Source organism: Lutzomyia longipalpis, chromosome 4, assembly GCF_024334085.1.
Source record: "Lutzomyia longipalpis isolate SR_M1_2022 chromosome 4, ASM2433408v1".
In the NCBI taxonomy this organism is placed as follows: domain Eukaryota; kingdom Metazoa; phylum Arthropoda; class Insecta; order Diptera; family Psychodidae; genus Lutzomyia; species Lutzomyia longipalpis.
The window spans coordinates 1,639,795-1,665,195 of record NC_074710.1 but is presented as its reverse complement, the minus strand read 5'-3'; the positions used below and the strand labels follow the sequence as shown (position 1 = coordinate 1,665,195).

Genomic DNA, 25,401 nt, shown 5'->3' with positions numbered 1-25,401 from the left:
TCTATGAGAAGAAGCCGCGAAGAGAAGGAAAGATCGCGAAAATTGTTGTGATAAATGAGGTATAATCAACTTTTACAGGGATAGGTGATTATTGGGTACCATATTGTCGGTTCCTCAATCACTAAGTTGTTAAACTTTTCTGCTCGTGACGAAGGGGAATTCCAAAGTTATAATGTACGTATTTTATTATATACTTTAAAAGCTTCTGTCTAGTTCAGGTGGAAAAGAGCATTTAGAGCTTGTTTTTTGTTAACCAAGAAGTGGATCAATGGTGTAATATGTAAATTACGATGAATAATTTGATTGTGAGGAAAAGTAAGAGGACATTACCCCAACCATTGGATTTTCCAATAAAATATTTCAGACTTAGAAATCAATTTTAGGCATTTTACTTCCTTAATTCTTTGACTATTAATGCTTAAGAAATATATGTCTTTGGAAAGACCTTTATATACAACGTCAAATTAGTTTTCCTTTATCATTCAGTGTTGTGTTCAAGAACAGTTCGCATGGGAAAACTTCAAGAAAATCTAATCACCGGCAAAGATAATTCTGTGAGTCACTTATAATTAAATATTTAACAATTTGTGAATCAGAAGGAATTTTTCAATAATAAAAACTTTTCAATTATAAATTATTCATAAACAATTTCGCAAAACTATCTACATTTAGTTCTGAATCACCCAAGAATTTCGCCGGTGTACATTCTAGAGAGTATTAAAATAGAATCTCCAATAACATTTTCTGTGTTTATTATTTCTATTTTGGGATATTGATTTTTGATATAAATTGCATTCGATTGTAAAGTTTATATATTTTAGGAGATTTTTTTTTAATTTTAAGAAAATTTCAACATGAAATATCGTCAGTTTTCGCTACTTTTGTCGTATAAAAAGTTTTTTTTTATATGGAGTTTTGAGAGAGATATGACAAAAGTAGCGATAAGTGATGATACCTTTAATAGACAAAGTTTTATAGAATAGATTTAGTCTTAACGAGATAAATGTAACATGTTGTAGCATTAATTAAATTTGCTCTTAAAAGGAGTTACAAAAAATTTTATCTTCTAAAAAAAATAATAAATAGAGTATTAGTGGACTTTTAGGATACATTACAACATGAGGGCATTTTAACCGAAACAAATGTATCAATTTCTCAAGAAAACATCAATTTTTTTATCTCTTTGTCAAAACATTCTTTTTTTTTATAAAAGTAATAAAAAGAATAATTTTCTTTTGTAATAAAAAGAATTGATAAGAAAAACTAATTTTCTTTTAATTAAGTTGTAATTTTATTAATTACTTGTTAATTTTGTAAAGGAGATTTAAATTGTTTGGAGACACTGTGTCGTTATAAGAAGATAATAATTTTCAATGTAATCAAACATCTTTGTGAGCAACCTTGTGATAATCCTCCATCATTATCAAATAAAATGGGTCTTTTGAACTTTATGCCACTTCAAATAAAACTCGTGCAAGTTGAGAGAAAAAATAAAATAAAAAATTCTAAAGAGAACAAGAAGATTTTCTCTTTAGTTTTCTTCTTTTCTAGATTCTTATCTTTGTAAAAGTAGAACTTGTGGGATTGTTTAATCACTAACCTTGATAGTTTTTTTTAAGAAATAGAAATGTTGATGAGAGATGTTATAAATTGTGCAGTAGATTAAATATTTTATTATCTCTTCTAAACTTATCTCTCTGCCTTTGAAATTCACCCCCAATTGTGGGTGATAAAGTGATAATGAGACTGCACCTGCAGTGCGTCATCGCAAAGTATACCTACTAATTGTAACCTTCCCACAACGGTGTTTGAAGAATAGAAAACTTGAAAATAGTGATAAGAAAATATAATCATGAACAATCATTTTTTTGTTGTTGTTGCACACACAACAACTCTTCCAGAACGTTGAATTCTTAAAAGTATTATTCTATTGAGAAAAGATTTTTTTTTGTGAATCATTTGGCTGGTTAGTATGAAGGTGATTTTGAAGGTAAAGAAAAATCCACATGAGGAGTTTAATTGAAATAATTTGATTGACGTCAGAGTAATAGCGTTGATTGAGGGTATAGAACAGAGAGAGAGAGAGAGAAGAAAAGAATATTATTCAATAAAGTCATGATATTCTTCTCACAAATATGAACTTTATTCGTCATATTGTTCTCTATAATATTGTTGTTAGCTCAATGTTGAATAATATTTAATCAGTTAATGTTAGTCACACGACATGCGGTTGTCCCAAACTCATTACGCGCTGACTTCAGTGATGGTCTCATTTCGGAACTTTCCATCTCTTCCTCATGCTGTGTGGTGGCCTATTAAAGTCAAATAGCTCATGATGTTTTTGCACCACTTTACTGCTGTTTCTCATTCAATGTTGGCTTGTCTTGTTGGTTTTGTGTTGTGTATGAAAGTGAAATTTGTCTATGGATTTTTGGGGGATTTGTGTGTTTTGTTTTTCTCCGTGAGCTCTACTTACTTAAACCATTCTTATCTAATCTGAGGGATTGCAATTGGATGTCCTCAAAGAGAGTTCAGGTAAATTTATGAACTTAAAAAAAATTTGCAAAGACTACGTTGTGGAGAAGTGTCATCAAGTGTGTGGTGTTGCGAAGATGATAAGAAGTTGATGTATGACGTACGAACCACCAAAATCATGACCCCTGATTCAGAGAAAAACATTCAACACCTGTCGAGGTGATTGATTTGTTTACAATTTTTTTCTTCTTCAAAAACAATGTTGAACAATATTTTGAAATTTCAAAAAGTGTCTTTTTGTAGCTATATTTATTCTTAAGTATTGTGCTTGTTTTCTTCATTATCGAACTGATATGAATATAGATTACAATAAGTATTACGTGCGTTGTTGATTAGAAGTTAATCTAAAATCTCTTAAAATTCTCTTTAAACTTAACTTAATTTTTCCGTGAAAATCGTAAATATAAAAAAAAAGTTTCCTAAAAGTTTTTAAGTAGATTCTAAAAAGAGACAGTTTCCTTGTTTTTATTGTGACCAATGGCGTTGCCAGTCAGGCTTTTTGGGAGTCTAAAGACCTCCTTAAAGTTTAAGAACTTTAAGGAATTGAGAAAACGTATTTTCATACGTTTTTAGGCTAATTATTTTTTTATTTAAAGCCGACTTTTCGGACTGTATAAGACCTTCCTCAGAGTTTACAACATTAGAAAGAATTAAGACTCCAAAAAATGTTGTAGGCTCTTATGAAGGAACCATAGTGTGAAACGTCGATTTTAAATTTAAAAAAAAAGCCTAAAAACGTATAAAAATCCGTCTTCTAAATTCCTAGAATATTTTACGATGAGTTTCTTCATTATTATTAGGATTTTTAGGCTTTTCTTTAAAAGTTTAAGGAAATCTTTAATATTCTGTAAACTACATTTTAAAAAAATTGAAAAGGAATTTTTATTTAGAATAAAACATTAAATGTTTGGAAAAAATGACAAATATTAAAAGGGAACGTTAGAAAGGCGACAATAAGTTTTTGAATTGTTAAACGTTTAAACGTTTAAACACACGTTAAACGTTAAATATACATATATAAGTACAATGATGGTCCAGCAGAGTAAAGGGAATGTACTGGTAAGTTTCACTTACGGGCTGTGATTCTTCCTTCAGATGACAGTCCAAGTGTGGTGAAAATTGAGGTGGATAAATTTTTAGGAAGGGCTTTCTCACGCAACGAATCACAGCCAACGCGCATGAGTAAGCCTTTCCCCAGAATATACACGCGTTGGCTGTGATTCGATGCGTGAGAAAGCCCTTCCTAAAAATTTATCCACCTCAATTTTCACCACACTTGGACTGTCATCTGAAGGAAGAATCACAGCCCGTAAGTGAAACTTACCAGTACATTCCCTTTACTCTGCTGGACCATCATTGTACTTATATATGTATATTTATAGGTTTATATATATTTATATGTTTATATATTTTTTTATGTATATAAAAGGCGCCCCGCTTCGCGGGGCGCCAAATAATTTGTTTAAAATATATATGAGTAGGTAAAAGTAATTGTTGATGTAGCAAAATGGCATAAGGCGGCCATTTTGAATTTTAAAATTAGTAAAATCTGATAGGTCTTACCCACTATACCTGATGAAACTTCAATCAAAAAGCCTCTATCAAGTACCGTTAAGCCGATATAAAGCAATATTACAACAATCGGTACATATGGAAACCTGTTTTGGTCTATATCTCTGAAACCGCGACATAAATTTTTTTTATTTTTTTTTGGTTAAAAGGTATGCCTATCACCTATAACATACTAAAATTTAATCGAAATCTATCGTCCAGTTTTTGAGATATTAATCGAAAACTGGTCGAAAACTCATCGAAAATTTTGTTTTTTATTGTAGGCCCTCTAGCGGTAGCTTTTGAAACTTCCTATATATAGATAATTGTAGACCTTCTTGAGCTCTTTCATTCAAAACCGGTTTGGTTCAAATCGGTCAAGCGGTTTAGGAGTTATGGCCGACTTTCCATAAAACTCTATATTTGCTAAACCGCTTGTCCGATTTTTGGAAATGGGGTATTGTTGAAAAGGTCTTAAAGGCCCCTACAACATATTAAAATTTCAGACCTCTAGCTATAATAGGGGCTGAGATATAGCAAAAACAAAATTGAAAAAAATTCAAAATGGCGGATGCAGGGGTGGGGGGTCGAATTTGATATCATAGTTGGACGACTTCCAGTCGATAATTGAACTTTGCCGTTGACCGCAAGTCTCTATCTATTACCGTTCTCTTGTAATTGAGCTTCAAACTACGGACGGACGGACGGCCGGACGGACGGACGGCCGGAAAAGTTTTTCGGCGCATACGTTTTTCGAAATGTGGGGACCCTAATTCGTGCTCATACCAAGTTTGAGCCCGATCCGACGACCTTGAGTTTTAGAGTGGACACAGAAGCTGTGCTATTCTTTTCTTCGAAAGAATCACAGCTAAAAAGAATCGTCAATCATTAAAATTTATCCTCAAGAAATGTCAATTGTTTTGTAAAGAAGTTCTGCAATTTTTTAAATAATAATTTCTTAAGCAATTTTAAACGTTTTCAAAATAAAAAAAAATATCCCAAAGCACCGTCTTAAATACATTTCTTGAGATGCTAAGTAAGTATATATTTTTATAAATTGCAAAAGATAATTTAAATAGACACTAATTGTGCTAAATTTGACTATCACACCACCTTCTGACCGTAAAGATAATTCTGGAAAAATTACAATTAGAACCATAAATCTATTTTAACACGTTGAAATAGCTATTTTTTGGCATAATTTTTGCCTACAAATTCTACCTCTACTTCACTACAAATATTTACAAAATGATTTCATATTCTTTTCGCTTTGTATTTTTATTTAAATTTTTATTATGATCATTACCACAGAGTGCAATCATACGGTTGAGTAATCATGACTAATTTTATAAATTTATTGTTTTTAGTCATAAAATAGTCTTCTTAGAATTATAAAGATAAAATATTTCTTTTGTTAACTTAATTATTTATGGGTGATTAGTAAAAAATTTCTTAAAGATTTGTTTATTTATTTATTTTTTTTAGTAAGAATTGGGAATGAAAAAAGGCTTCAGAAATTGCGAATACAACCAATTCTCATAAAACTAGCTCCATCCAGACACAAATAGTAATAAAGAATTTAAGCTTCTAATAAAAAAGAAAAAAAAATTTCTTAGAAAATTGATCAAGATTTGTATAAGATTGAACCGGCTTAAGTTGGTAAATTAAATAAAATTGCGGTTCTCTCCGTCAGAACAGTATGAAAAGATACTCTCTTTAACTCAATATTATCCCTGTCATGGTGGAGACTTTTCCCAAGGATACCCTTGAAAATGACTTTCATTGCTAACTTTCCGCAAACGTTGGGAGAATTCCTGGAAAATAAAGTATAAAGTTTGACTCTTGAGCGAGAGAGAGAGAGAGGAAGACCATGCAATTTAATCATTTTCCCCATCATGTACGTGAGATTTCTACGAACGTGCCAGTATGAAAAAAAATCCAATTGAAAAAAAAATGTGAGGGCGTTTTACGCGGAAAAAGGCGGAAAATGTAGGAAAAGCACATCATACATAATTTTTTATATGTATGTATTTCCACCCCCTCGGTGTGAATGGGAAAAGTTTGCATAATTTTGCTAACGCACCGCGCACTATTTCTTCATCAAGCTTCTCTCTGTCAGTACTTTTCCACTCTTTTCGCGTGAATTTCTTATCGATATTTTGCGTGTGTGAGAAGAGGAAAGAAAATCCTCAAATAGTCGGTGAGAGGTGTGCGACATGCAGGAATTCCATTAAGAACTTTTCCACACATTCACAATAAAAGAAAAATTCCTTTAGTTTCCATTTAGTTAATGGAAAATTTTTTTGGATAAAGAAAATAAATTTTGTGTGTTTAATTGTAACGCAAAACTCCAAAAAAATTGATCAAGTCTCACAAAATAATCGTATATATTGAATTTTATTTAAAGAAATAAAAAACATACAGACGTCTGGTGGGGGAGAAAATACACACAGAAAAAAACGAAGACTAAATTGTGTATTTTTGTTTAATTTCAGATGTGAAGGAGAAACAATTTTCGTGAATCTTGGGGTCATTGGAGTGCAGTGAAAGAAGTATTTAAAAATAAAAGAAAAATAAATAAATAAAATTGAGTAAATGTGAGTGTGTAAAAATATATATAACACGGAGAAACGGAAGACAAAGAGAAAAAAGAAAAACAAGGTCAGAAAATTGTGTGAAAAAGTGCGGGAGTTGTTACAAATATAAAGAAAGAAAAGAAGAATAGTGATCTCCAAACCCAAAGTGATTTTTAGAATTTTAAGTACCTCTACACACACCCAAAATTAGAAATAACAGAAAATAAACTAAATTTAAACAAAAAAAAGTGATAGAAGGGAATGGTGTATTTGGTGGATAGTTGGGGAATGGGAGATTCTGATTGTGCACCATATCATAAGCATGGTCCAAAAATACAGCAACATCACACGAGCTTCCACCAGCAGCAGCAGCAGCAACAGTTGCATGAGAAGCAACATTTGGTGTCTGGTGTGAAGAATGATCGTGTCAAGGCGTCGAGATCACAATTAGCGGTCAGTGATGTTGCCAATGAGAAGGACGAAATTGCCATTCATCCACTCACGAATCAGGTGAGTCATTCATTTACAAATTAAAATTGTTATTTTCTTTTCTGTTTTTGTTCTTGAGATTTGTGGGATATATCTAGAATTTATTCAGAATAATTAAAGATTATTTACTAATTATTGGCAAAGTTTAAAAAAAAATGAAAAAAAACTTCTTAAACCTTCACAAGTTCTTACTTTGAACTTTAGTAGACGAGAGGCTTTAATCGTAGCACTTGTACTTTAAATGACACGGGTTCGAATCTCGCCGGTGTCAGGAGATAAACGTTAAATGTTAGAATAAAAGTTTTTTTTCTTTCAAATCCATTTGAACGTTTTTAAAATAATAAAAAAATTAATAAATGCATTCCCTTGAATAGATTTTAGGTTACGCCCATGAAAAAAATAGCAATATTTTTCTTTAAATAATTAATGAGAAATTCTGTAAATTCCTGAAATTCTTTAATGATTAAATAGAAGCAAAAATAAACAAACCACAGACAACTCAATGAGTTTTATGGTTCTCAATTCGTAACAGACAATAAATGTCCTTTTATAAAATATTTGAATTGAATTTTCTACATGAAATCATTCCATTTTGTTCTACAAATCTATCAATTAATTATTTATTTTACACCTATAACTATACCAATATTTGATCACATAAGAAATGCATTTTTATCAAACAGTGTAACAAGATTTAATTAACGATTAGGATTGCTTACAGGAATGTTACTATCGTATCGTGATTAATTGCTTTTACGTGGTATATTTTTAGTTTTATTTTTCAATTTAACTAGACCAACGGGCAGAGAATGAAAGAATTTTTTTTGTAGCTTGTGGCAGGTCAGGTGGGCAGAACAATATAAATATAAAGAATTAAGAGAAAATAAAGAAAGAGAGAATGAAACAAAAAGCGGGACAGATTGTATTTAATACACCTGCTAAATTGAAACAAACAACCATTATAAAAAAAAAGATAATTCTACTCGTTATGGCGAAATTATACACTGAAAAAAAAAAGAAGAATAAAGCATCATTCACGTAATATTTAATTGAAAAATTATACTGCAAAAAATTAAAGTTTTGCAAAGAATTGGGAGACTAAATGTATAGGTGAATTGCTCATGGCAAAAAAAATTGATGCAGTAAATTAGCATATTGCGTGCTAATTTATTAAAATAATTAACAATCAGTATTTTATTGTTAATGTTGTTAATTACTAATTTTCCGCAAAAAAAAATCTCACAGTTTTGTAAAATGAATTATTTATATATTTTTTAAAGCTTCTTGTTAAAATATCTATGAGCAATTAAATACGATTTTATTGGAAAAGTTCTTGAATTTTCTTCTTTAATTATTATTGAGTAATTGATGACGTAGATGAGAGATGAATTGAAAAAGAGGAACGTTGTAAATAATAAATTGATTAAAAAACATTTGTTTTTAGCAAAGGAGAATGCATGACGTAGGTTAGTGATGTACATAAGTCTGTGTGTAAGCAAAGCAACATAAAACATTAGGCAATTCAGGTTTTTCTTTAGATTTCAAAAGAAATTGTTTGCAGGATAAAAAAGTTGCATTGAAATAAAAAAAATTGAGTTTTGAACTTCTAATAAACATCAAAATTTAGAAAAAAAATGTCAAACTTTTGACAGAATTGTCAAATGTTAGAAAGAAAATGTCAAACGTCAGAATAAATGAACGTTAGAAAAGATACGTTGAATTTTTTAAAAGTAACGTAAAACTTTACAAAATAAACGTAAAACGTTAAAAAATAAATGTCAAACATATATATTTTGACACACGTTTGAAACGTCAAACCTCAGAAAGAATATTAAATGTTAGAAAACTTTCTTCAAACGTTATAACAGAAACTTCAAACTTTGGAAAAGAATTGTCAAACAGTAGAAATCACACCTAAAAGGGACAAGAGTTTGAAAAGAAATATTAAACGTTAGAAGTGTCAAACTTCACAAATAAAATGTCAGTAATGTTGTTATTTCAAAGAAACTTTTAAATAATCAATTTCTAATAGAAAATAATGCAAGTACTTGTCACGAATGAATTGGTATACACAAGAAGTCGTTCAAGGTTCTTCTTAAGGTGAAATATTTAATCATGAGAACATTGTAAATATTTCAGCACATTTCGCATTTAGAAAAATTTGGTGTTTATTGGAAAAAAAGTGGCAGAAGGTGTCAATAAAATTTCACACAAAAGTGATTTGTTGACTAAACCACCAAGACGCTTCTTTTGATGAAAAGAAGAAATTACGTTTAGTGTGAAAGAAAACGTTGAGAATGTTGTATGTACTGTTCATTTCCAATCTTATGTTGATTCTTTCGCAAGTTGGGGAATTTTATGTTGCAAGATCAAAACAAAAATAGATTCTCTCAATATTTTAAGGGTGGATGGGGGTGTGTATTGCACATCTTTTCAATCACATCTGGTTAGTAGAAGTGAATGGATTTAAAGGAAAGAAAAAAAATGTAGATATCTCAGTGATATTGCTCTGCGGCTTCTTGGCAAAATTCCAATTTTATTCTTTATTTTGTTTCATTTGACAATCTCAAAAGTGGGATTACCGCAGTACTGAATCACTTTTATGTGATTCCCACCACCCCCCCCTTGCGCAAAAATATAAAATAAAAAAGCCGACAATGATCTTGTGATATTTCAGCATCAAAGGTCAATTATCTCCAAGAGCAGAACGCGTCGTACAAAATAAGTATTGTGAGATTAGACGTAGAGGATCTGTCTGTACGCAAAGCGGGGATTTCTTGTGCTTTGAAGCAAAAAAAAAAAATCTCTAAGAAATTTTGTGGGATTGGTTTCGTGAGAAAAACCATAGCACAGTTGGATATTTTGATCTGCCAGCGATCTCTAATGTCGATCGACCACTTAATCGTGTACCACTGATCATAAAAATAAAATACTTTAAGATATTTTCTCTTAAGAAATCACAGATGTTGTAATCACAAACAGAGAGAATGAGAGAGTGAGAGAGAATTGAAAAAGATCTACTCTTTCTACTTAAAAAGGTTTGAATTTGGAGAGTTAATTAGATTTCTAAGAATATCTAATCTCATTAATTAATCATAAAATTAAAGAAAAAGGTTTTACAAAGATTTGTTCAAAAATGAAAACAATGACGACATTCTTGTGTTTTCTCCCCCCTTTAACGTACAACGTGAAACATGAAAACATTGAAACAAGCGCTATTTTATTGCGATTTTTATACTATGAATTTTTTTAGAGGACTTTTCTCACTCAGAACGTCTTCTTTGACCCCTTTTGCGTGAATTTGATGCATTTGTAACATGGAAAAACAATTACATTCATAAATAATTGAAAAAATAAAATGTTTCACGTTTGGGTCAGCGTATGACCCAAAAAACCTTAAAGGGTTAAAATGCATGAAATATGCGTGGTAATGTTTCATGCACGCTTTTTGGCAAAATATTTTCTGAAACATTTCAAACTCATGTAATATTTCAAGCCATCACTGTGTTTGAAACATTTTATTACGTCATAGTTACTTCCTCAATTAAAATTTCTTGAGATAAATTCTGATTTTACTTGAAAATTCTCTAGAAACTCCAAGTCCTTGAGACATCCATTCTGTTGAAGTTTTTGAAACCTTTGCCCTTGCAATTTATAGTTTTTCCATTTTCATTTTCCTAAAAGTTATTCGTCAAAAATTCTTTTCTATACTGAAGAATTTTTGTTGAGCATTTTTATTGACATTTCCCGTGTTTCGTGAATAAATAATGCGGATAAAATGAATAATACAGTGAATTTTAGACAACTCCTTTTTGGCTATTGATTAATGTTCTTTTACAGCAATTTTTCTTCCATGTCAATTTAAGACGTGAATGTCGAAGAAGGGGCTGAAAGCCTCTAGCAAAGGGGGGTAAGGGTGGGATAGATATGAGGAAAATACATAAGCCAAAAAATCAAGCAAGAGATGGGATTTTTTTCTTATTGGCCAAAAAGAAAATAAAATAAAGTAGAAGGAAAAACTGAAGAAACGATAAAATGTCGTCATGAGAAAACTTGTATTTGTGGATGTTCTTGAGACGATTATTTCGTCGTGGCGCCGAATTTACGTACGTCTTGGAGATGGAATTTTTGGCAGTTTCTAGGTGGTGCGTGTGGAGATGGGATATGTTCTGATTTTACCATATGATTGGGAGGTGGGGTAGCACCGGCGTCTTATGATATATTATTATATACAAAAAAAATTATAATTCCTTCAGTGGACGCCACGACGGTGTCTCTCTTACTGTGTCACACTGTCGCGACTTTTTGGCTTTTGCCATTGAATTTTATTTTAAAGGAAATTTTATTAAGAAGGTTTTTCTTTTGCGTAACAATTCGTGGAAAAGAAATGATTTTTCCGCGAAGAAAATAACTTAAATTGGTTTGAAAAAACTTTAGAAAATCTTTCTCTTAATTAACTTGTTTAGCAAGTTGATAAGTAAAAGACTAATTAAGTTAATTTTATGTTCTTTTCTGCTTGTATGATATTTTGTTCTTCAAGCGAAAGCCAAATTAATGATATACTTGAGAAAATTCTTAAGAACATTTCAATATGGAACAATATTTTGCCAAAACAAATCATTTAATGTGTTCAAGTGGAGTATTTACAAAAATTAAAATTAAAATTATACATAACCTAAATTACAATAGGTACCCGTGAAAGTATATTTAATTTATTTTTATTTATTAATGAATATTTAAAAAAAATATCAATTACAGCAAGTTCTTCGAATTCAATTAAGTTACAAAATTTTGAATTTCAATAGAAGTCAGTAAATATGAAACATTTGCGCTAATGTTTCGTGGATGATTTTTGACAAGATATTTCTGAAATATTTTTTCTAATATTGAACTTTTTGATGTCATAGGCTTAATCTCTTTACTTCCAATCATTATCTATACTTGAAACATCAATGAAATATTTGAGTCAATGTTTCATACATTTTAAGGGACAATAAAAGGGAATAGTGACGTCATTGTTTATATTTTTGTGTTTTTTACAATAAAATGTAGTGATACGAAGAGCAAATAAGATTCATTTAAAATAAATTTAAAAAAAACACATTTTCATTTTATAATTGGACTTATTAAATAAAATATTATAAAATTTTATTTCAACTTTTATACAATCTTTTCATCATTTCCAATAAACTATAAAACATTAAGAAAATTGTTTTAGAAATTAGATTAAACTAAACAAAGATACTTTTTGTTCAAAAAAATTGCCTCTAAATGCAATAACCCACCTTTATTCTATCTTCTCATTATGACATTAGAGGGGGTATAAATTTTCCTGTTATTTTCCGCAAAAATTGCGCTGTTACAAAAAAAAAGAAACCGTCAGCGTCGTAAAGTTTTATTTTCTTATTCTTCCACACCAAAATTAGCGACTCTGCATCTGAAAATAGTCCCACAATTTTCTTCTGTCTTTTTTTTTCACATCTCTTTTACATCATCACATAGTAGTGGGGCACTTCCACCTCCTAATTGTGACACAATTTTCTCTTTTTTTGATGGATTTTCATGTTCGTAAAGATTTAATTTTATGCGAGGAATTTATTTTATAATAAGAAAAACATTAAATTCCATTAAATAAAAATATTACGAGAAATATATTTGCGATGAGAGATGCACAAGATTGTTGAAATTCTTGAAATGTATAAATTAATTTGTTTTAAAAATTCTCTTCTTCTTGGTTTTTTTTCTAGGTCGGAGGACACACGCGACTACTGTTGCTGAATCAGAGTACAGTGATAAAGCCACTAAATATTCGTGAATTGGATTTCTATCAGAACATTCCTGAAGATGTTCAAATGTTTGTTCCCAAATATAAAGGTAATGCGAATTTATTACTTTTCTTCACATTTTTTTTATCTTGCAAATTCATGCTTTCTTTAGCACAAATTTTTATGCTACTCACATTTTTTTTCTTGTATCTACTTTTAATGTTTTTTTTTGTCTAAAAATGAATATGCAGTTAATAAAGAAAAATATTTTTGTGTGTCAAAAAAAGTGCTGTGATTGCAAGAAAATAAAATAAAGATTTTCACGTGCATTTGTTCACAATTCATTTGATTAATTTGTACGGCGTGTGTCGAACATTAAGCGTCTGTCGCTGTAAAATCTATATGTGTTTGTTTTATAAATAAATCATCGCACAGAAATGCAGCATTTTCGTGGTAATAATATCAAAAAAGAAAATCTTTGACTTGGCAACAAGAGAGAGAAAAAAAGTGGTTCACTCCCCCGAAAAAAAATTTCACATTATATGAAAGAAATTGCATTTTCTCACAATTCATGCGTTTTTTTTTATGTGTGCGAAATGGAGATCAATTGTGGGTGGGAAAAAGTATGAGTCTTTTCCTCAATTTGATGATGTTTTCTTTTGCGCAAAAAAAAAGAATTTCCTTTTCTTGGTGGAAAAAATTGCGAAAGAGTAGTAAAAAATGTGTCGGATTTTATGGGGATTTTTATTCATGTCATGAAAATATTTTAAATTAAGCATTGAATTCTTTAGAATTAAATTAATCTCGGTAAAGGAGTTTAGAGCGCCTTAAATTCTTCACCGAAGGGGTTTTTTTTTAATGTAAAATCCTGTGAGGAAGAAACTGCTAGAATTAGCTAATTCCTTTTTAATCCTTTGAAGACCACTTCAAGACAATAAAAAACTATTATTAGAATTTTAAAGTCTACCTACTAAGATTTAGTTCGAATATCAATGAAAAATTTGATCTTTCTAGCAGTTTTTAGTACAAGCTGTCATTTACTATGACATTTCGCTTCTTTTGCTTCCAACTTGCTTCCCTTCATCAGGCCTACAAGATTATGATTTTTCAATTGAACAATTTTAAAAGAATTTCTTGAGAAAAATAGTGGATTTTCTTATTGATGAGTGCTAATCTGTCGAATAATTTGATTTTTTTTTTGTCGTATCATTCAAATGTTGGCAAAAAAATTTGAATATTTACTTCAGATAAGACGCCTTTTGCTAAAAACTAAATAACTTTATTTTTGTATTTAAAAGAGAAAATGGATTAAAATTTTTAATTAAATAAGTAAGTTTTTGTATGGAGAGCCGGTAAACTCCTTAAGTATTTAAGGGTTTGATTTAAGTACTTTTTGGCATGAGTTTAGTATACGAGTTTAGGCTAAAATTAGGTAGTTTTTCGAAGCTTTTTCTTGTCAATCTGAGCCCTTTTGGGACATTTTACGGCTTCAAAAATCAAACTACTTTTAGGCCTAAAATTTAGAACTCTTTAAGCATAAATTTAGCACTCTTTAGGCTTAAATTCAACACTTCTTTTGACTTGCAATTAGCACTTTTTTGGGTCTTGGTCCTTAAACTATGAGATCTTTATCTGACGATTGATTTAATTTTTTTTTAAGAATTATCTGAATATTTCCGAAAATCTGAACATTTTCATTCACATAAATTATCCACACATACTACAATTTATTTCCCTCAAATGACGACAAAAAAGCTAAATATTATGTAGAGAGAATACTATTGCGAATTACAAGGAAGATAGATAGAGAATTATCTTGTAAATATAATAAATTTGCCCCTTCACCGCCCCCTACACACGTGTCAATGAGATTAATTAACCATTGAATGGTGCGGAGAGAAGAAGAAAAAAAAGAAGAGAAAGAAAAAAGGAAGCAAGAATTGTGAGAAACACGCAATAGTTCAAGGGCTTCCTTGGTCGTGTCTGACTTCATTTTTTTTCCATCAGAAAAGTGGAAAAATTGTGAGACAAAGAATGGAAAATATACCGCAAAAGGGGATGGGAAGGGAGGTGATTGGATGAAGAAAACTCTGACCGTGGCTAAACTTATCTCAAGAGCATTCCTAACAATTTGAGGAAATGTGCAAAAGTAATATTTTTCAATGCAATTCTAACTCATTGTCAACGGTAATAAAATGGCAGCAGTTTATGATTTTTTTTTGTGCATTACTCTCGTGATTCTATGAGATTAAAATTTAGTGTGTCCTGTGTGAGGATTAAAATCCTGCTTAAATCAGAGTTATGAATTTCATTCAAAGATTATAATAATGTGTTAAAAAAAAATTAATTAAACTTTCAATATGGCGGACTTTTATTGACGCGATAAACTTTTTTTTTGCATTGAGGTTAGTTTTTCGGAATAGTTGCCAATGGAACCACCAGTATATTCAAAATATTTCCGAAAGGATTTTTTCTTGCAGATACCGCAACTTGTTTGAAACATCATCGAGAATTTTAACACGTAAAATATTTTATTACGCGTAATTAATTATGTCCAATAGTGTTTTACAATAGTCTGCATTCTGACAGGTAACAGATTAAAATTGATTTTTTTTTCCGGAATATTTTCTTCCGGAAACTCAGTCGAAAGCACTGAATAATATACATATTTATGAAAAAAAAAGAAAAATATTTATGTTCTTTCTCATTGTCATCCTGCACTATGTGTGTGTGTGAGTATTATTTATTTAATTATCATTGCTTTTATGTGCTTGTGATTCATCTTTTTTTATAGATAAAAGGTATAGGAAAAAAAATATTCGCAAAGTAAAGCAAAAAAAAAAAATGAAATAAGAAGCAATAAATGCGAATGAACTCGGGTGAGAAAATCATCTCCTTCACTTCTCAATCATGTACTGAAGTTTTACTTTTTATTCATATTTATTTTTGGACTTTTATATGGAATTCTAAGGGGAGTTTTATTTGATTTTTTAGGTGTTCTCCAGGCAACAACAACGGGTGGCATGAAATTCGACAAGAGATACTCCCCGAGCTTTCGGGATGAATCCACCCGGAAGAATGGTGGTGGAGCAACTAAAAGGAAGCGTGAAGATGTTCTACGGTTGGTATTTTTTTTTCTTTTTTTCACATTTTATAAAACAAATTCTTTTTTTGTTTTTATTTTCAGAAACTTTCTGAAAATTCTTCGTTCTTTTACATAGCCAAAGAAAAACAATTTTTTTGTCGCCTAAAATGAGATTTTCCTTTTAGATTGAATCCTCCCCCACTCATTCTGAAAATTATAGAGATAGAAAACAAAATGAATTTGATGGGAAATGTCGGTAAAAACAGAGAGGTAGTAGCAATAATATGTAACAAACAAGAAGAAATATATTTTTTTTTAAAAAGAAAATTTTTATGTAAAAATCTCTCTCGTTTTTCCAGAATGTGTGAAGGAAATTGTACGATATTCTTATTGTTGTTGTTGCATTTTATTCCATTATTTAGGGAGAAAGACTCACAGAAAAACACATACTTTTAGGCAAATAAAAAAGCATTTATATGATGAATTTTAAAGCAAAAAAAAAACAAACATTTGTATAAAACTTCTTTCAGTGCTTCCCATTTGGTGATCCTTTTTTGGATGATATTAATCAAAAATTTTTATTTCTTTCTTCTCTCTTACAGGATGAAAATACATAAAAATGGAAATGCTGCAGATGTTATAAAAAGTATTTCACATATAGACAACTCCAACAAGCAATGTTAGTATCGCTTTTCCTCCCTAAGAAAAAAATGAAAAGTTTTCTCACAAAACCCACAAAAAAAAAACAAAGTTCCTCTGCGTGAAAATTCACAAGCAAATTTATAACATCCCCATGAGCCAGAGAAGACGCAGCACAAAGAAGCAGAATGAAGAATTTTTAGCACTGCAGTGGAAAAATTTTCCATCACAGCCTAGACTGCATCAATCATCTTTTTATTTGTTTTCTTTTTTTTTGTTGATTTTATTTATAACTTTTTTTCCATACAGGTTTTTAACGCATTTTCGCCAGCAAAAACTCATCATATGCACATGCAGATTATTTTATTTTATTCTTAACAAAAGAATATTTTTCTGTGAAAAGAAACAAGAAAAATGCCGAAAACTAAACTTAAATTATCAAATGAAAAAAAAACAGTTTGAAAAATAATTTTTTATTGCGTTTAAGACAATAATTAGAACACAATCTTTTCATACGCGGTAATAAATTAATATGCAATGTTAGTTTGACAATTACCCAGCTGGCAATACAGGCTTATTACAATTGATATTTTACACGTCGCGTAAAAAATTAATTTGAAGTATTTTAACGGTGTTTTATGTGTTAAAGAAATTTTGAAAATAAAAAGCTTCATTTCTTAGCTTTCCAGCGACGTTTCGATAAAAGAAATTTAACAATTTCATTGCTCTTTAATCTTGATTTTTCATTTTATCTCATATTTTCTTGGTGCAGTGCTTTGAGGTAATATTTGCTGATGAAAATTGAAAATTAATTTCAAGAAGAAAACAAGAAGAGAAAAAAAATAGTCTGCACGTAGCATTTGCTCATTCACTGATTAAACATTTTCTCAATAATTGATAAGAGAAGAAAAATCTTTTTCTTTATATAGCAAAATAGTGCTTCAATGTGTGAGTGTGTGTGTTGTTATTCATTACTATGGCAATTTTTGATGCGAAATGAGAGGCTCGTCTGATGAGGCGTATTATTTTCGCAGAAGAATTTTTATTTGACAACAAATATTTTGCTTTAATTTCTTCATTATCTTTGTTCTCACAATGCGATTGGCCCTCGCGTGGCGCGAACAGCTCATTTTCTGCTGTTTATGCTTCTTTTTTTTTTTTGTTGGACTATTGCTACATATAATAATGCATATAAATTCCTTGGCTATTGCTCTCTCATTGTGGGTCGTCGGACGTGGCTAAAAAAAAAAATTTGTGAGAAAAAGCGCCAAAGGAGCTTTTTTCTGCGCACGAAGAAAACGGGCTATTTTGAGTGATCTGTAAAATGCGTATACTGTTGATGATCCAACCACGAAGACAAATACAGGAATTGAATCACAAAACATGTGACGACACACGTTTTAACGCGCGGGACAACAGAGTAATTTCAAATAAACCGGAAAGACAACAAGATTAGTCAGAGAATTCAACAATAAACATCTCCTTAATTTAGTTTGGTGTACCGAATATTTATTTATTTATTTTGTTTTGTTTTTGGATCGTGGCGATTGCATTACGTAAGAAAAATCATTCGCGCGACCAAAATCACGCCATGGGAAGCTCATTGGGGCGGGGAGGGCAAAATGTCGATGATGCGGCATTGTGGGGACATTTCATCATCATTCCACGCGCGAGTATGGGCCCAAAATGAGAAATGCAACGAGCCACAGAAGATGACCTTGCGCGAAATAGTCGGTGCCTTGCATTTCCCTCAAAATGCATCAAAATGATCAAAATATTTCATAAAAAATGTAGAGGATAAAATTCCGCATGAATTGACAAATTTTCTGTTTGATTTATGTCTCCCTTTTGGTAGACACTGCAAGGGGGATCTATTCACAAGATGTAGTGTACGTTGTTAGAGCCAAGAATTTTGACTCTCTGAGAAACAATTCTTCACTAAATTTCAGCCACAAAGTTAATTTTCTGTTTTAAGGATTTATTTTTTTATTAAATTGATTTGGGGACCTGAGGAAGGTGATGATTATCTTCAAAACATCCTTTTAACGGAAATACTTAAAAGAGACTTTAAGAGAGAAAATTAAGAGGATAAAGTCAACTTTTTAGAACATTTTTCTGTTCTAACTTTCTATCTTTCAGTAACTAAGTTCAGAAGCTTTTTTCGATTTATCTCATTTATTAAGTACTAAATTTTTTAGACATGTCAAACCTTAAAATTATTCTTTTTAACAAAATACTAAAAAGAAAACCTTAATCTTTGAAGTTTTATCGGTTAATTGTGCCGATTCTGCCAACAAAAAACTTTGCTTCTCTCACAATTCAAGAATTCTTAAACTTTTGGTAGTTTGTATTTTTCTATAATCTCGATAAAACAAAGAAAATTCTAGCTTAAAAAATTTTTCTGAAAGTTTTTTAGTACAAAAAAATTATTGATTTCCTTTTTATTGCTAAAAAAAAGAAGATTCTTCTTCTTCTTCTTCTCCACTTTAAATTAGTACGGCTGTTGGATTCCTTCCGGATCCATATAGCCAAGATTCTTAAACTCCTAAATTGTAAAAAAGAAGATTTTTTTACAGATTCTATATCAAAATTATCAGATTTAGCTATTTTTGAAATTCAAAATGGTTATCTTATGCTTCTTGAGAAGTTTTACAGTTATTGTTTAAAACACATAAGTTTCGAGAAATGACCACAAGAGGCGTCAAAGTTAAAGAAAAAAGGAATATAAAAATCTCAGCTTTATAGGCTTTTTGCTTTATTATTCAACTAATTAATCAAATTAAAACGCATAATTGACGTGAACGTTGTAAAATATTATTGTTGAATAACTGAAAAAGAATTAAAGCTGTCACTTTTGTGCTAAATATCAATAAAGAAACAAAATATTGGGAAAAACAGATCATTTTTGATTAATTTTAAATCTTTCATCAGGTCTGCAATATTACTTAAAAAATAAATAAAATCCTTTGATAATTTTCTCCCAAGGATTAATTATTTCTTTTCAATTAACTTTGATAAAGTAAAATTGTTGTTCTAAATTTAAACACACAATTTCCTCTATTTGATAAAATAATATTAATTTATTCAAAAAATAACTGTAAAATCCACAACTAAGCAAATAAGAAGTATAATTTTATTTACATCGTGAGAAGTTTCTTCACCTTGATCACAATAAATCCCCCTCTCGGGGTTTATCTGATGGCGACAAGGTGTGTGTAGAGCATTATTCTGTGTCCGGTTTACTTAATCATTTACGTATCTTACCCAATTTATTTATTTTTTTTTATTCTTTTCACTACAAGACAGAATTTCTTGTGCAAACAAACACTTGGCAAAGAGGGGGAGAGGGAAAAAAATTGTGCGCCAAGATAAACAAATTTGGGAAGCAAACAGGATATTCGTAGTTAAAAGTGCGAGTGATTTGCACCAAATGGTTCATTCATGCGAAAATTTTATCCTCCAATTCATGCAAATTTTCTTAATATTTTTATTTCAATTGGTTTGTTTATTTTCTTCTTTTTTTCTCTCGTTCTAACGCAAATTTCTTTCACAAAGTCATTAGTCTTTGATTATTTTTTTTATCATGGAATGTAGCAGCTGCAGGAGCGACGTGGAGGGGGGTGGGAGGAGGATGTTTGTTTTTAACAGGATTTCGAAGGATCTGCAATTTCACGCGAATCTTCATGGATCAAGGCGAATGTTTTTCATCATCAGCAGCAGTGTTAACTTTTAATGGAAAATTTGGGATTTTGATTTAATTTGACGAGTATTTCTCTTTTTTTTTTGTCTTGCAGACTATCTCATGCTGGAGAACATTACGTCGCAATTCCAACAACCGTGCATCTTGGACCTGAAAATGGGTACACGGCAGCACGGGGACGATGCCACGGCGGAGAAGAGGACGAAGCAAATGGCAAAATGTGCTGCCAGCACATCGGCATCCCTGGGTGTGCGCTTGTGTGGCATGCAGGTGTACCAGGCGCGCTTCGATGAGTACATGAAGAAGGACAAGTACTTCGGGCGGGAGCTCAATGAGGATGGCTTCAAGCAGGCCCTAAGCAATTTCTTCCACAACGGATGCGTCCTGCGTACGTCGGTCATCATGAAGGTGATCCAGAGGCTAACGCAGCTAAGGCGTGTCATTGAAAAGCAATCAAGCTACAGATTTTACTCTTGGTGAGTTTTTTTCATTTTTCAATGCAGAAATTATGTAATTTTTCGTGAGTTTTTTTTTTGCCATTTCTTCTGTCATTCTTTTTGCCAAATATTTCTTTGAGGCAAAATGAAGGGAAAAAAAATAAACATTTTGCACACATCAGGTGAAATTTAAATTAAATTCCTTTAAGCTATTTTTGGGACGAGTTTTTTTTTTGTCACAAGCTCTTCTAGCCGATAACATTATTATGTTTTAATTAATACCATCTGTGTGGAATACTTTGTTGTAGCAAAAATTGTGCTCATAAGAAAGTTCTTTAAACATATGCGTTGTAGGAGTTTTTTTCTAGATGAAGTCATTAATTTTTATGAAAAAGTTCGGATAAGAATTATTATTAAACTTGGTTTTCATTGGTCACATTTAAAGACTTATTATTGAAGAGTAAGAAAATCACTTTCCGCCATCTTAGGTGCGACGCCATCTTGTGATTTTCTTTAAAACACAAAGGTAGCTTTTTCTCAGGATCTATCGAATGGATTTTGATGGGGTAAAAAGCAAATGGAAGAGGTAGTATCAACGAACAATGTACCGGAATAGATTTTTGAATTTCGACTCAAAAGCTGAGAAAAGTAGATAAATATTCTTATTGAATTTTCTCAGCTTCTGAGTCGAAATTCAAAAATTTGTTCCGGTACATTCTTCGCTAATCCTTGTTCTTTCATTTGCTTTTTACCCCATCAAAATCCATCCAGTAGATCCTGAGAAAAATCTACCTTTATGTATTAGGGCAGTTCTGTGAAAAGTCGGAAAATCACAAAATGGCGAAAAGTGGTTTTCTTACTTTTCAATAATGTCTTTAAATGTGGCCAACACTTGAAAACCAAGTTTAAGAAAAACCCCAAGAATATGATAACATTAAAAATGCGTAAATTCTAACAATTTTCCCAAGAGACCTCCCCCCTCCCCTTAAAAGCTGCTAAAAAAAAAGTTCTAAACATTTTTTTTCCTTTAAAATCTCTTCTTCTTTAGCTCCCTGCTGATTGTGTACGAAGGTAGCGATGAGGTACCATCAATTGATCCAATGGATGCATGCTATTCCCTTGAAAATTGCTGCATTGACCCGGAAGAGTCAACACCATCGTGCTGCTACGATGCTGATGCTTCGACGGATTCGGTTGATCTTAATTTATCATCATCGCACGAGGATGAGCATAGTGGGGATAATGTGTCGTCACAGGGGAAAGTCTCAGCGGATCTCCATCATCGCGGGTTCGGTGAAGCAGCAGCGAGGGGATCATTTATTCCATTCTCCGAGGATGCCCTCGATTCCAGTGGGGATCAATTGATTGACAGCTCAAGTCCAACGTCCAATGATTCATGGATGAACTACAGTAGCCACAGTAGTGATGACTATTCCTTCCTCATTGATGACCACGATGATGATGATGATGATGTGGATTCATCGTCGGCAGGTGGGAAGAAACGTGGGTCACCGCTGAAGAATAAGCGCAACAGGGAAGAGCTGCAGTTCCACCAGGAACTCGATGTGGACGATGAGGCGGCGCGTGCTGAGGGTGTGCGTGGTATCATGGAGACGCCCAAACGGTGCCGGGAGCCATCCCAATCACCGCTTGTGGATGTTAGGATTATTGATTTTGCGCACACGACGTTCGTGAGGAAGAACAGCACGGGACTCGTGGTGAATGGCCCATCGTCCTCGATGGCTGTCCACCATGGCCCTGACTGTGGCTTCCTCACGGGCTTGGATAGTCTCAAGCGCCTCCTCATGGAGATTGTCAATGAGGATCACTGACCCCGGCGTCCAGATGTTTTCCGTGTGGCTTCCTTCTGAACACACACAAACACACAAATTTTTCTTTTGTGTTAAAGCACGTCCTTTTGTGATCAAAACGTGCTCGATAAATCATCTAATTGTCATTGATGATGAATTAATTGTGAAAAAAAAAGAGAAAGAAAGTAGCTGTGGGGAATTTTAAGGTATTGAAATTTGCAGAATTGTTGTTTTTTTCGGAAATGTTTCATGAAATATTTCAATTGACAGATTTTCTTCAAATGACTATTTATGATTTTTTTTTGTTTGAATTAATAATTTGTTTTAAAAATGTATTTCAGATTTTTAAAGGTAAATACGAAGAAATTCCTTTATTTTTTTTTGACTGAAAAATTTTTGACATTTCTTTGACAGTTGCTTTGTTCAAATGTCAAAATTCTTTTTCTTTTAAAATTTTGTATTGTTTTTTTTAGTAGTCAATACTCCTATTTTTTCATTTCTGATATTTTTTGTAGTAATTCTTTTATGTTTTTGACAGAAGGTAATTGACATTTGACAGATGCCTTGATGAAATGTCAAAGTGCTGTCATTGTTTATTTGATTTTTAACGTTAAAGTTGATTTTCAGTGCTCGATATTCTTTTTTCAGGTAATTTTTGTTGTTATTCTCCTTTAAAAATGTTTTTGATTATTTTCAAAAAGCATTAATGGTTAACCCTTTGGCTAATTCGAGGTGAAAGGTGAGATTTAATATTATGATGGAGTCTTTTGGAGAAAAAAAAATCGTTCATAACAAACCCAGTTAGTCACTAAAAAGTGATTTTTTTGCAGTAATAGTCAGTCAAAAGTCTCCGCAAATGATTGTTAAATCTCATAAACTTTCAAAAGGAAAATAAAAAGTTAACACAGAAGTGAATTAAAATATTATTAGGTTAATTTTCAGCAATATTTCATGAAATATTTCCAAAAAGAAATTAAAATTAAAATTTTGTATTCCTTTTGCAGCAAATTTAGCCACAAAAACATACAATTAAATTGTATAGAAAAAATAATTTTTCGTGGCAATGAAAAACCACGACACGCAAAGAAAATCCCAGTGATTTACTATGCATTTCTAGAGCATAAAACATGTGCGAGAAAGAGAATGAATAGAATTTGTGAGAGAGAGAGAGAGAAAAATGTGAAAAAATGGTATTTTTTTAGGATTAATTGAAAGATAATTTAAAGAAACAAATACGTTTGATTTTCTTTTTTTTTTTTTTTTTTTCAAAAAAAATCTATTCCTTCACTGAACCCTGAAGGTGCAATTCTTTTGGTGTCTACTTAATAAAAAAAATGAACATTTTATCTAATTATTCTAAAATACCTCAAAATGCTCTTTTTGTTGTCAAACAACGTTTTTTCTTGCAAAACTTGAGGTATTTTGACAAACAAAAAATTAACTTGAGAAATTTTCTTTTTGTAATAAATAAAATTTCTCATATTTTCCATATTTTCACGTGGAAAAAAATGTATCATAATTTATTGAAAAGTATAAGATAAACAAAAAACAATAGTGAAGAAAAAAAAACTTGAGGACAAAAAATGTGACAGATTCATAGAATATTTTTCAAAGAAAATTGTAGTTTTAGTGTTGAGAAATTATGAGAAAAAAAAACGTCGTATAGCTGAAAACATTCCAAGAAAAAAGTTGTTCAGCACGTTGAATATTTAATAATTGAGTAAAAAAAAACAAAAAGTTAAAGTTCTTTTTCAGTAGAGTTATTAAATGCCTCATTAGGGGATAAGAAACAAGTAAAAAAAAAAGAAGAAGAGAACGTAGAATTTGCCGAATGAATGTCTTGAGAGGGAGATGGGGGTAAACTCTATACCAGTATTCTTGATATAGAATTTTTGTGAATGAGAAAATTTAATGCAAAATAAATGAGCTAATGGGATCACGGTTAATCTTTTTTTTTCCTTTGTAGTTGTTTTGACCTACTTGACGTAATCTTTTTGACAGAAGTTTGACGTAGAAAGTCTTGACATTTGATAAGTGTCAAAGTGTTTGACATTTAACTGTCAAAACTCTGAACGTCAACAAAAACTTTCAAGCAAAGTAAAGAATTAAGTTTCTAAAATACAATTTAATTTTATTGAAATTTATGGGTCGATTCTGTTAAAAATCTTTTATATTTTTACTACTTAAAAGTTGTCAGATTTTGACATTTGGTGGTTTTTTAACCGTTAAAAAAAAAACTTTTATTGAATATTCTAAAAAAAACTTGGAAATTACTTTTAAGGAAAGGTCTTGAAAGTTTTTTTTTCCTTTTGTAACAAAACTAAAAAATCTTACAAGATTCTTAAAATATATAAAAGATTTTTGACAGAATTGGTCCCTTAAATTTTATTAAAAAAAAAAACTTTAAAGTTAGTACTTTCAAAGGGACAACCGTGAAATTGAGATATATTGAAATCAATGAAAATTTTAAAATTTTTGCAAGAAAATCTTCCGGGAGAAAATTGGGGAAACACAGTTAAAAAGAATTATCGTGGAAAAATTAACCCAGATTTGTACATTGTACTATATTTAGTACGCTTGGCGATTTTTCTTTGTTGACTTTGAGTGCATTAAGGCATTAAAAGTCATTGTTTTCACAGAAGTCGAATAGATTCGATAGAATGAAGAGTTTTGAAAATTTTTGCCTCAAAATTTCAAGAATTTCCGTTGAGAATATTACTCTTCTAGACAATTTTCAAGTTTGACTTTATGAAAATTAAAAAAATCCTGAGCATATCTGGGTCAAAGGGGTCGATTCTAATAAAAAAAAAACT

General features: G+C 31.1%; 1 protein-coding gene across 1 annotated transcript; it reads left to right on the top strand.

Annotated features, from left to right (window-relative positions):
• Nucleotides 1–24,534, top strand: LOC129795534 (uncharacterized). Its single transcript, XM_055836918.1, has 7 exons — nt 1–174; nt 6,582–7,172; nt 12,899–13,025; nt 15,911–16,037; nt 16,604–16,680; nt 20,435–20,816; nt 21,826–24,534. The coding sequence occupies exons 2-7, from the start codon at nt 6,924–6,926 to the stop codon at nt 22,607–22,609; spliced, it is 1,746 nt and encodes a 581-aa protein (XP_055692893.1). The 5' UTR covers nt 1–174; nt 6,582–6,923; the 3' UTR covers nt 22,610–24,534.
• Nucleotides 24,535–25,401: the final 867 nt, after the last annotated feature.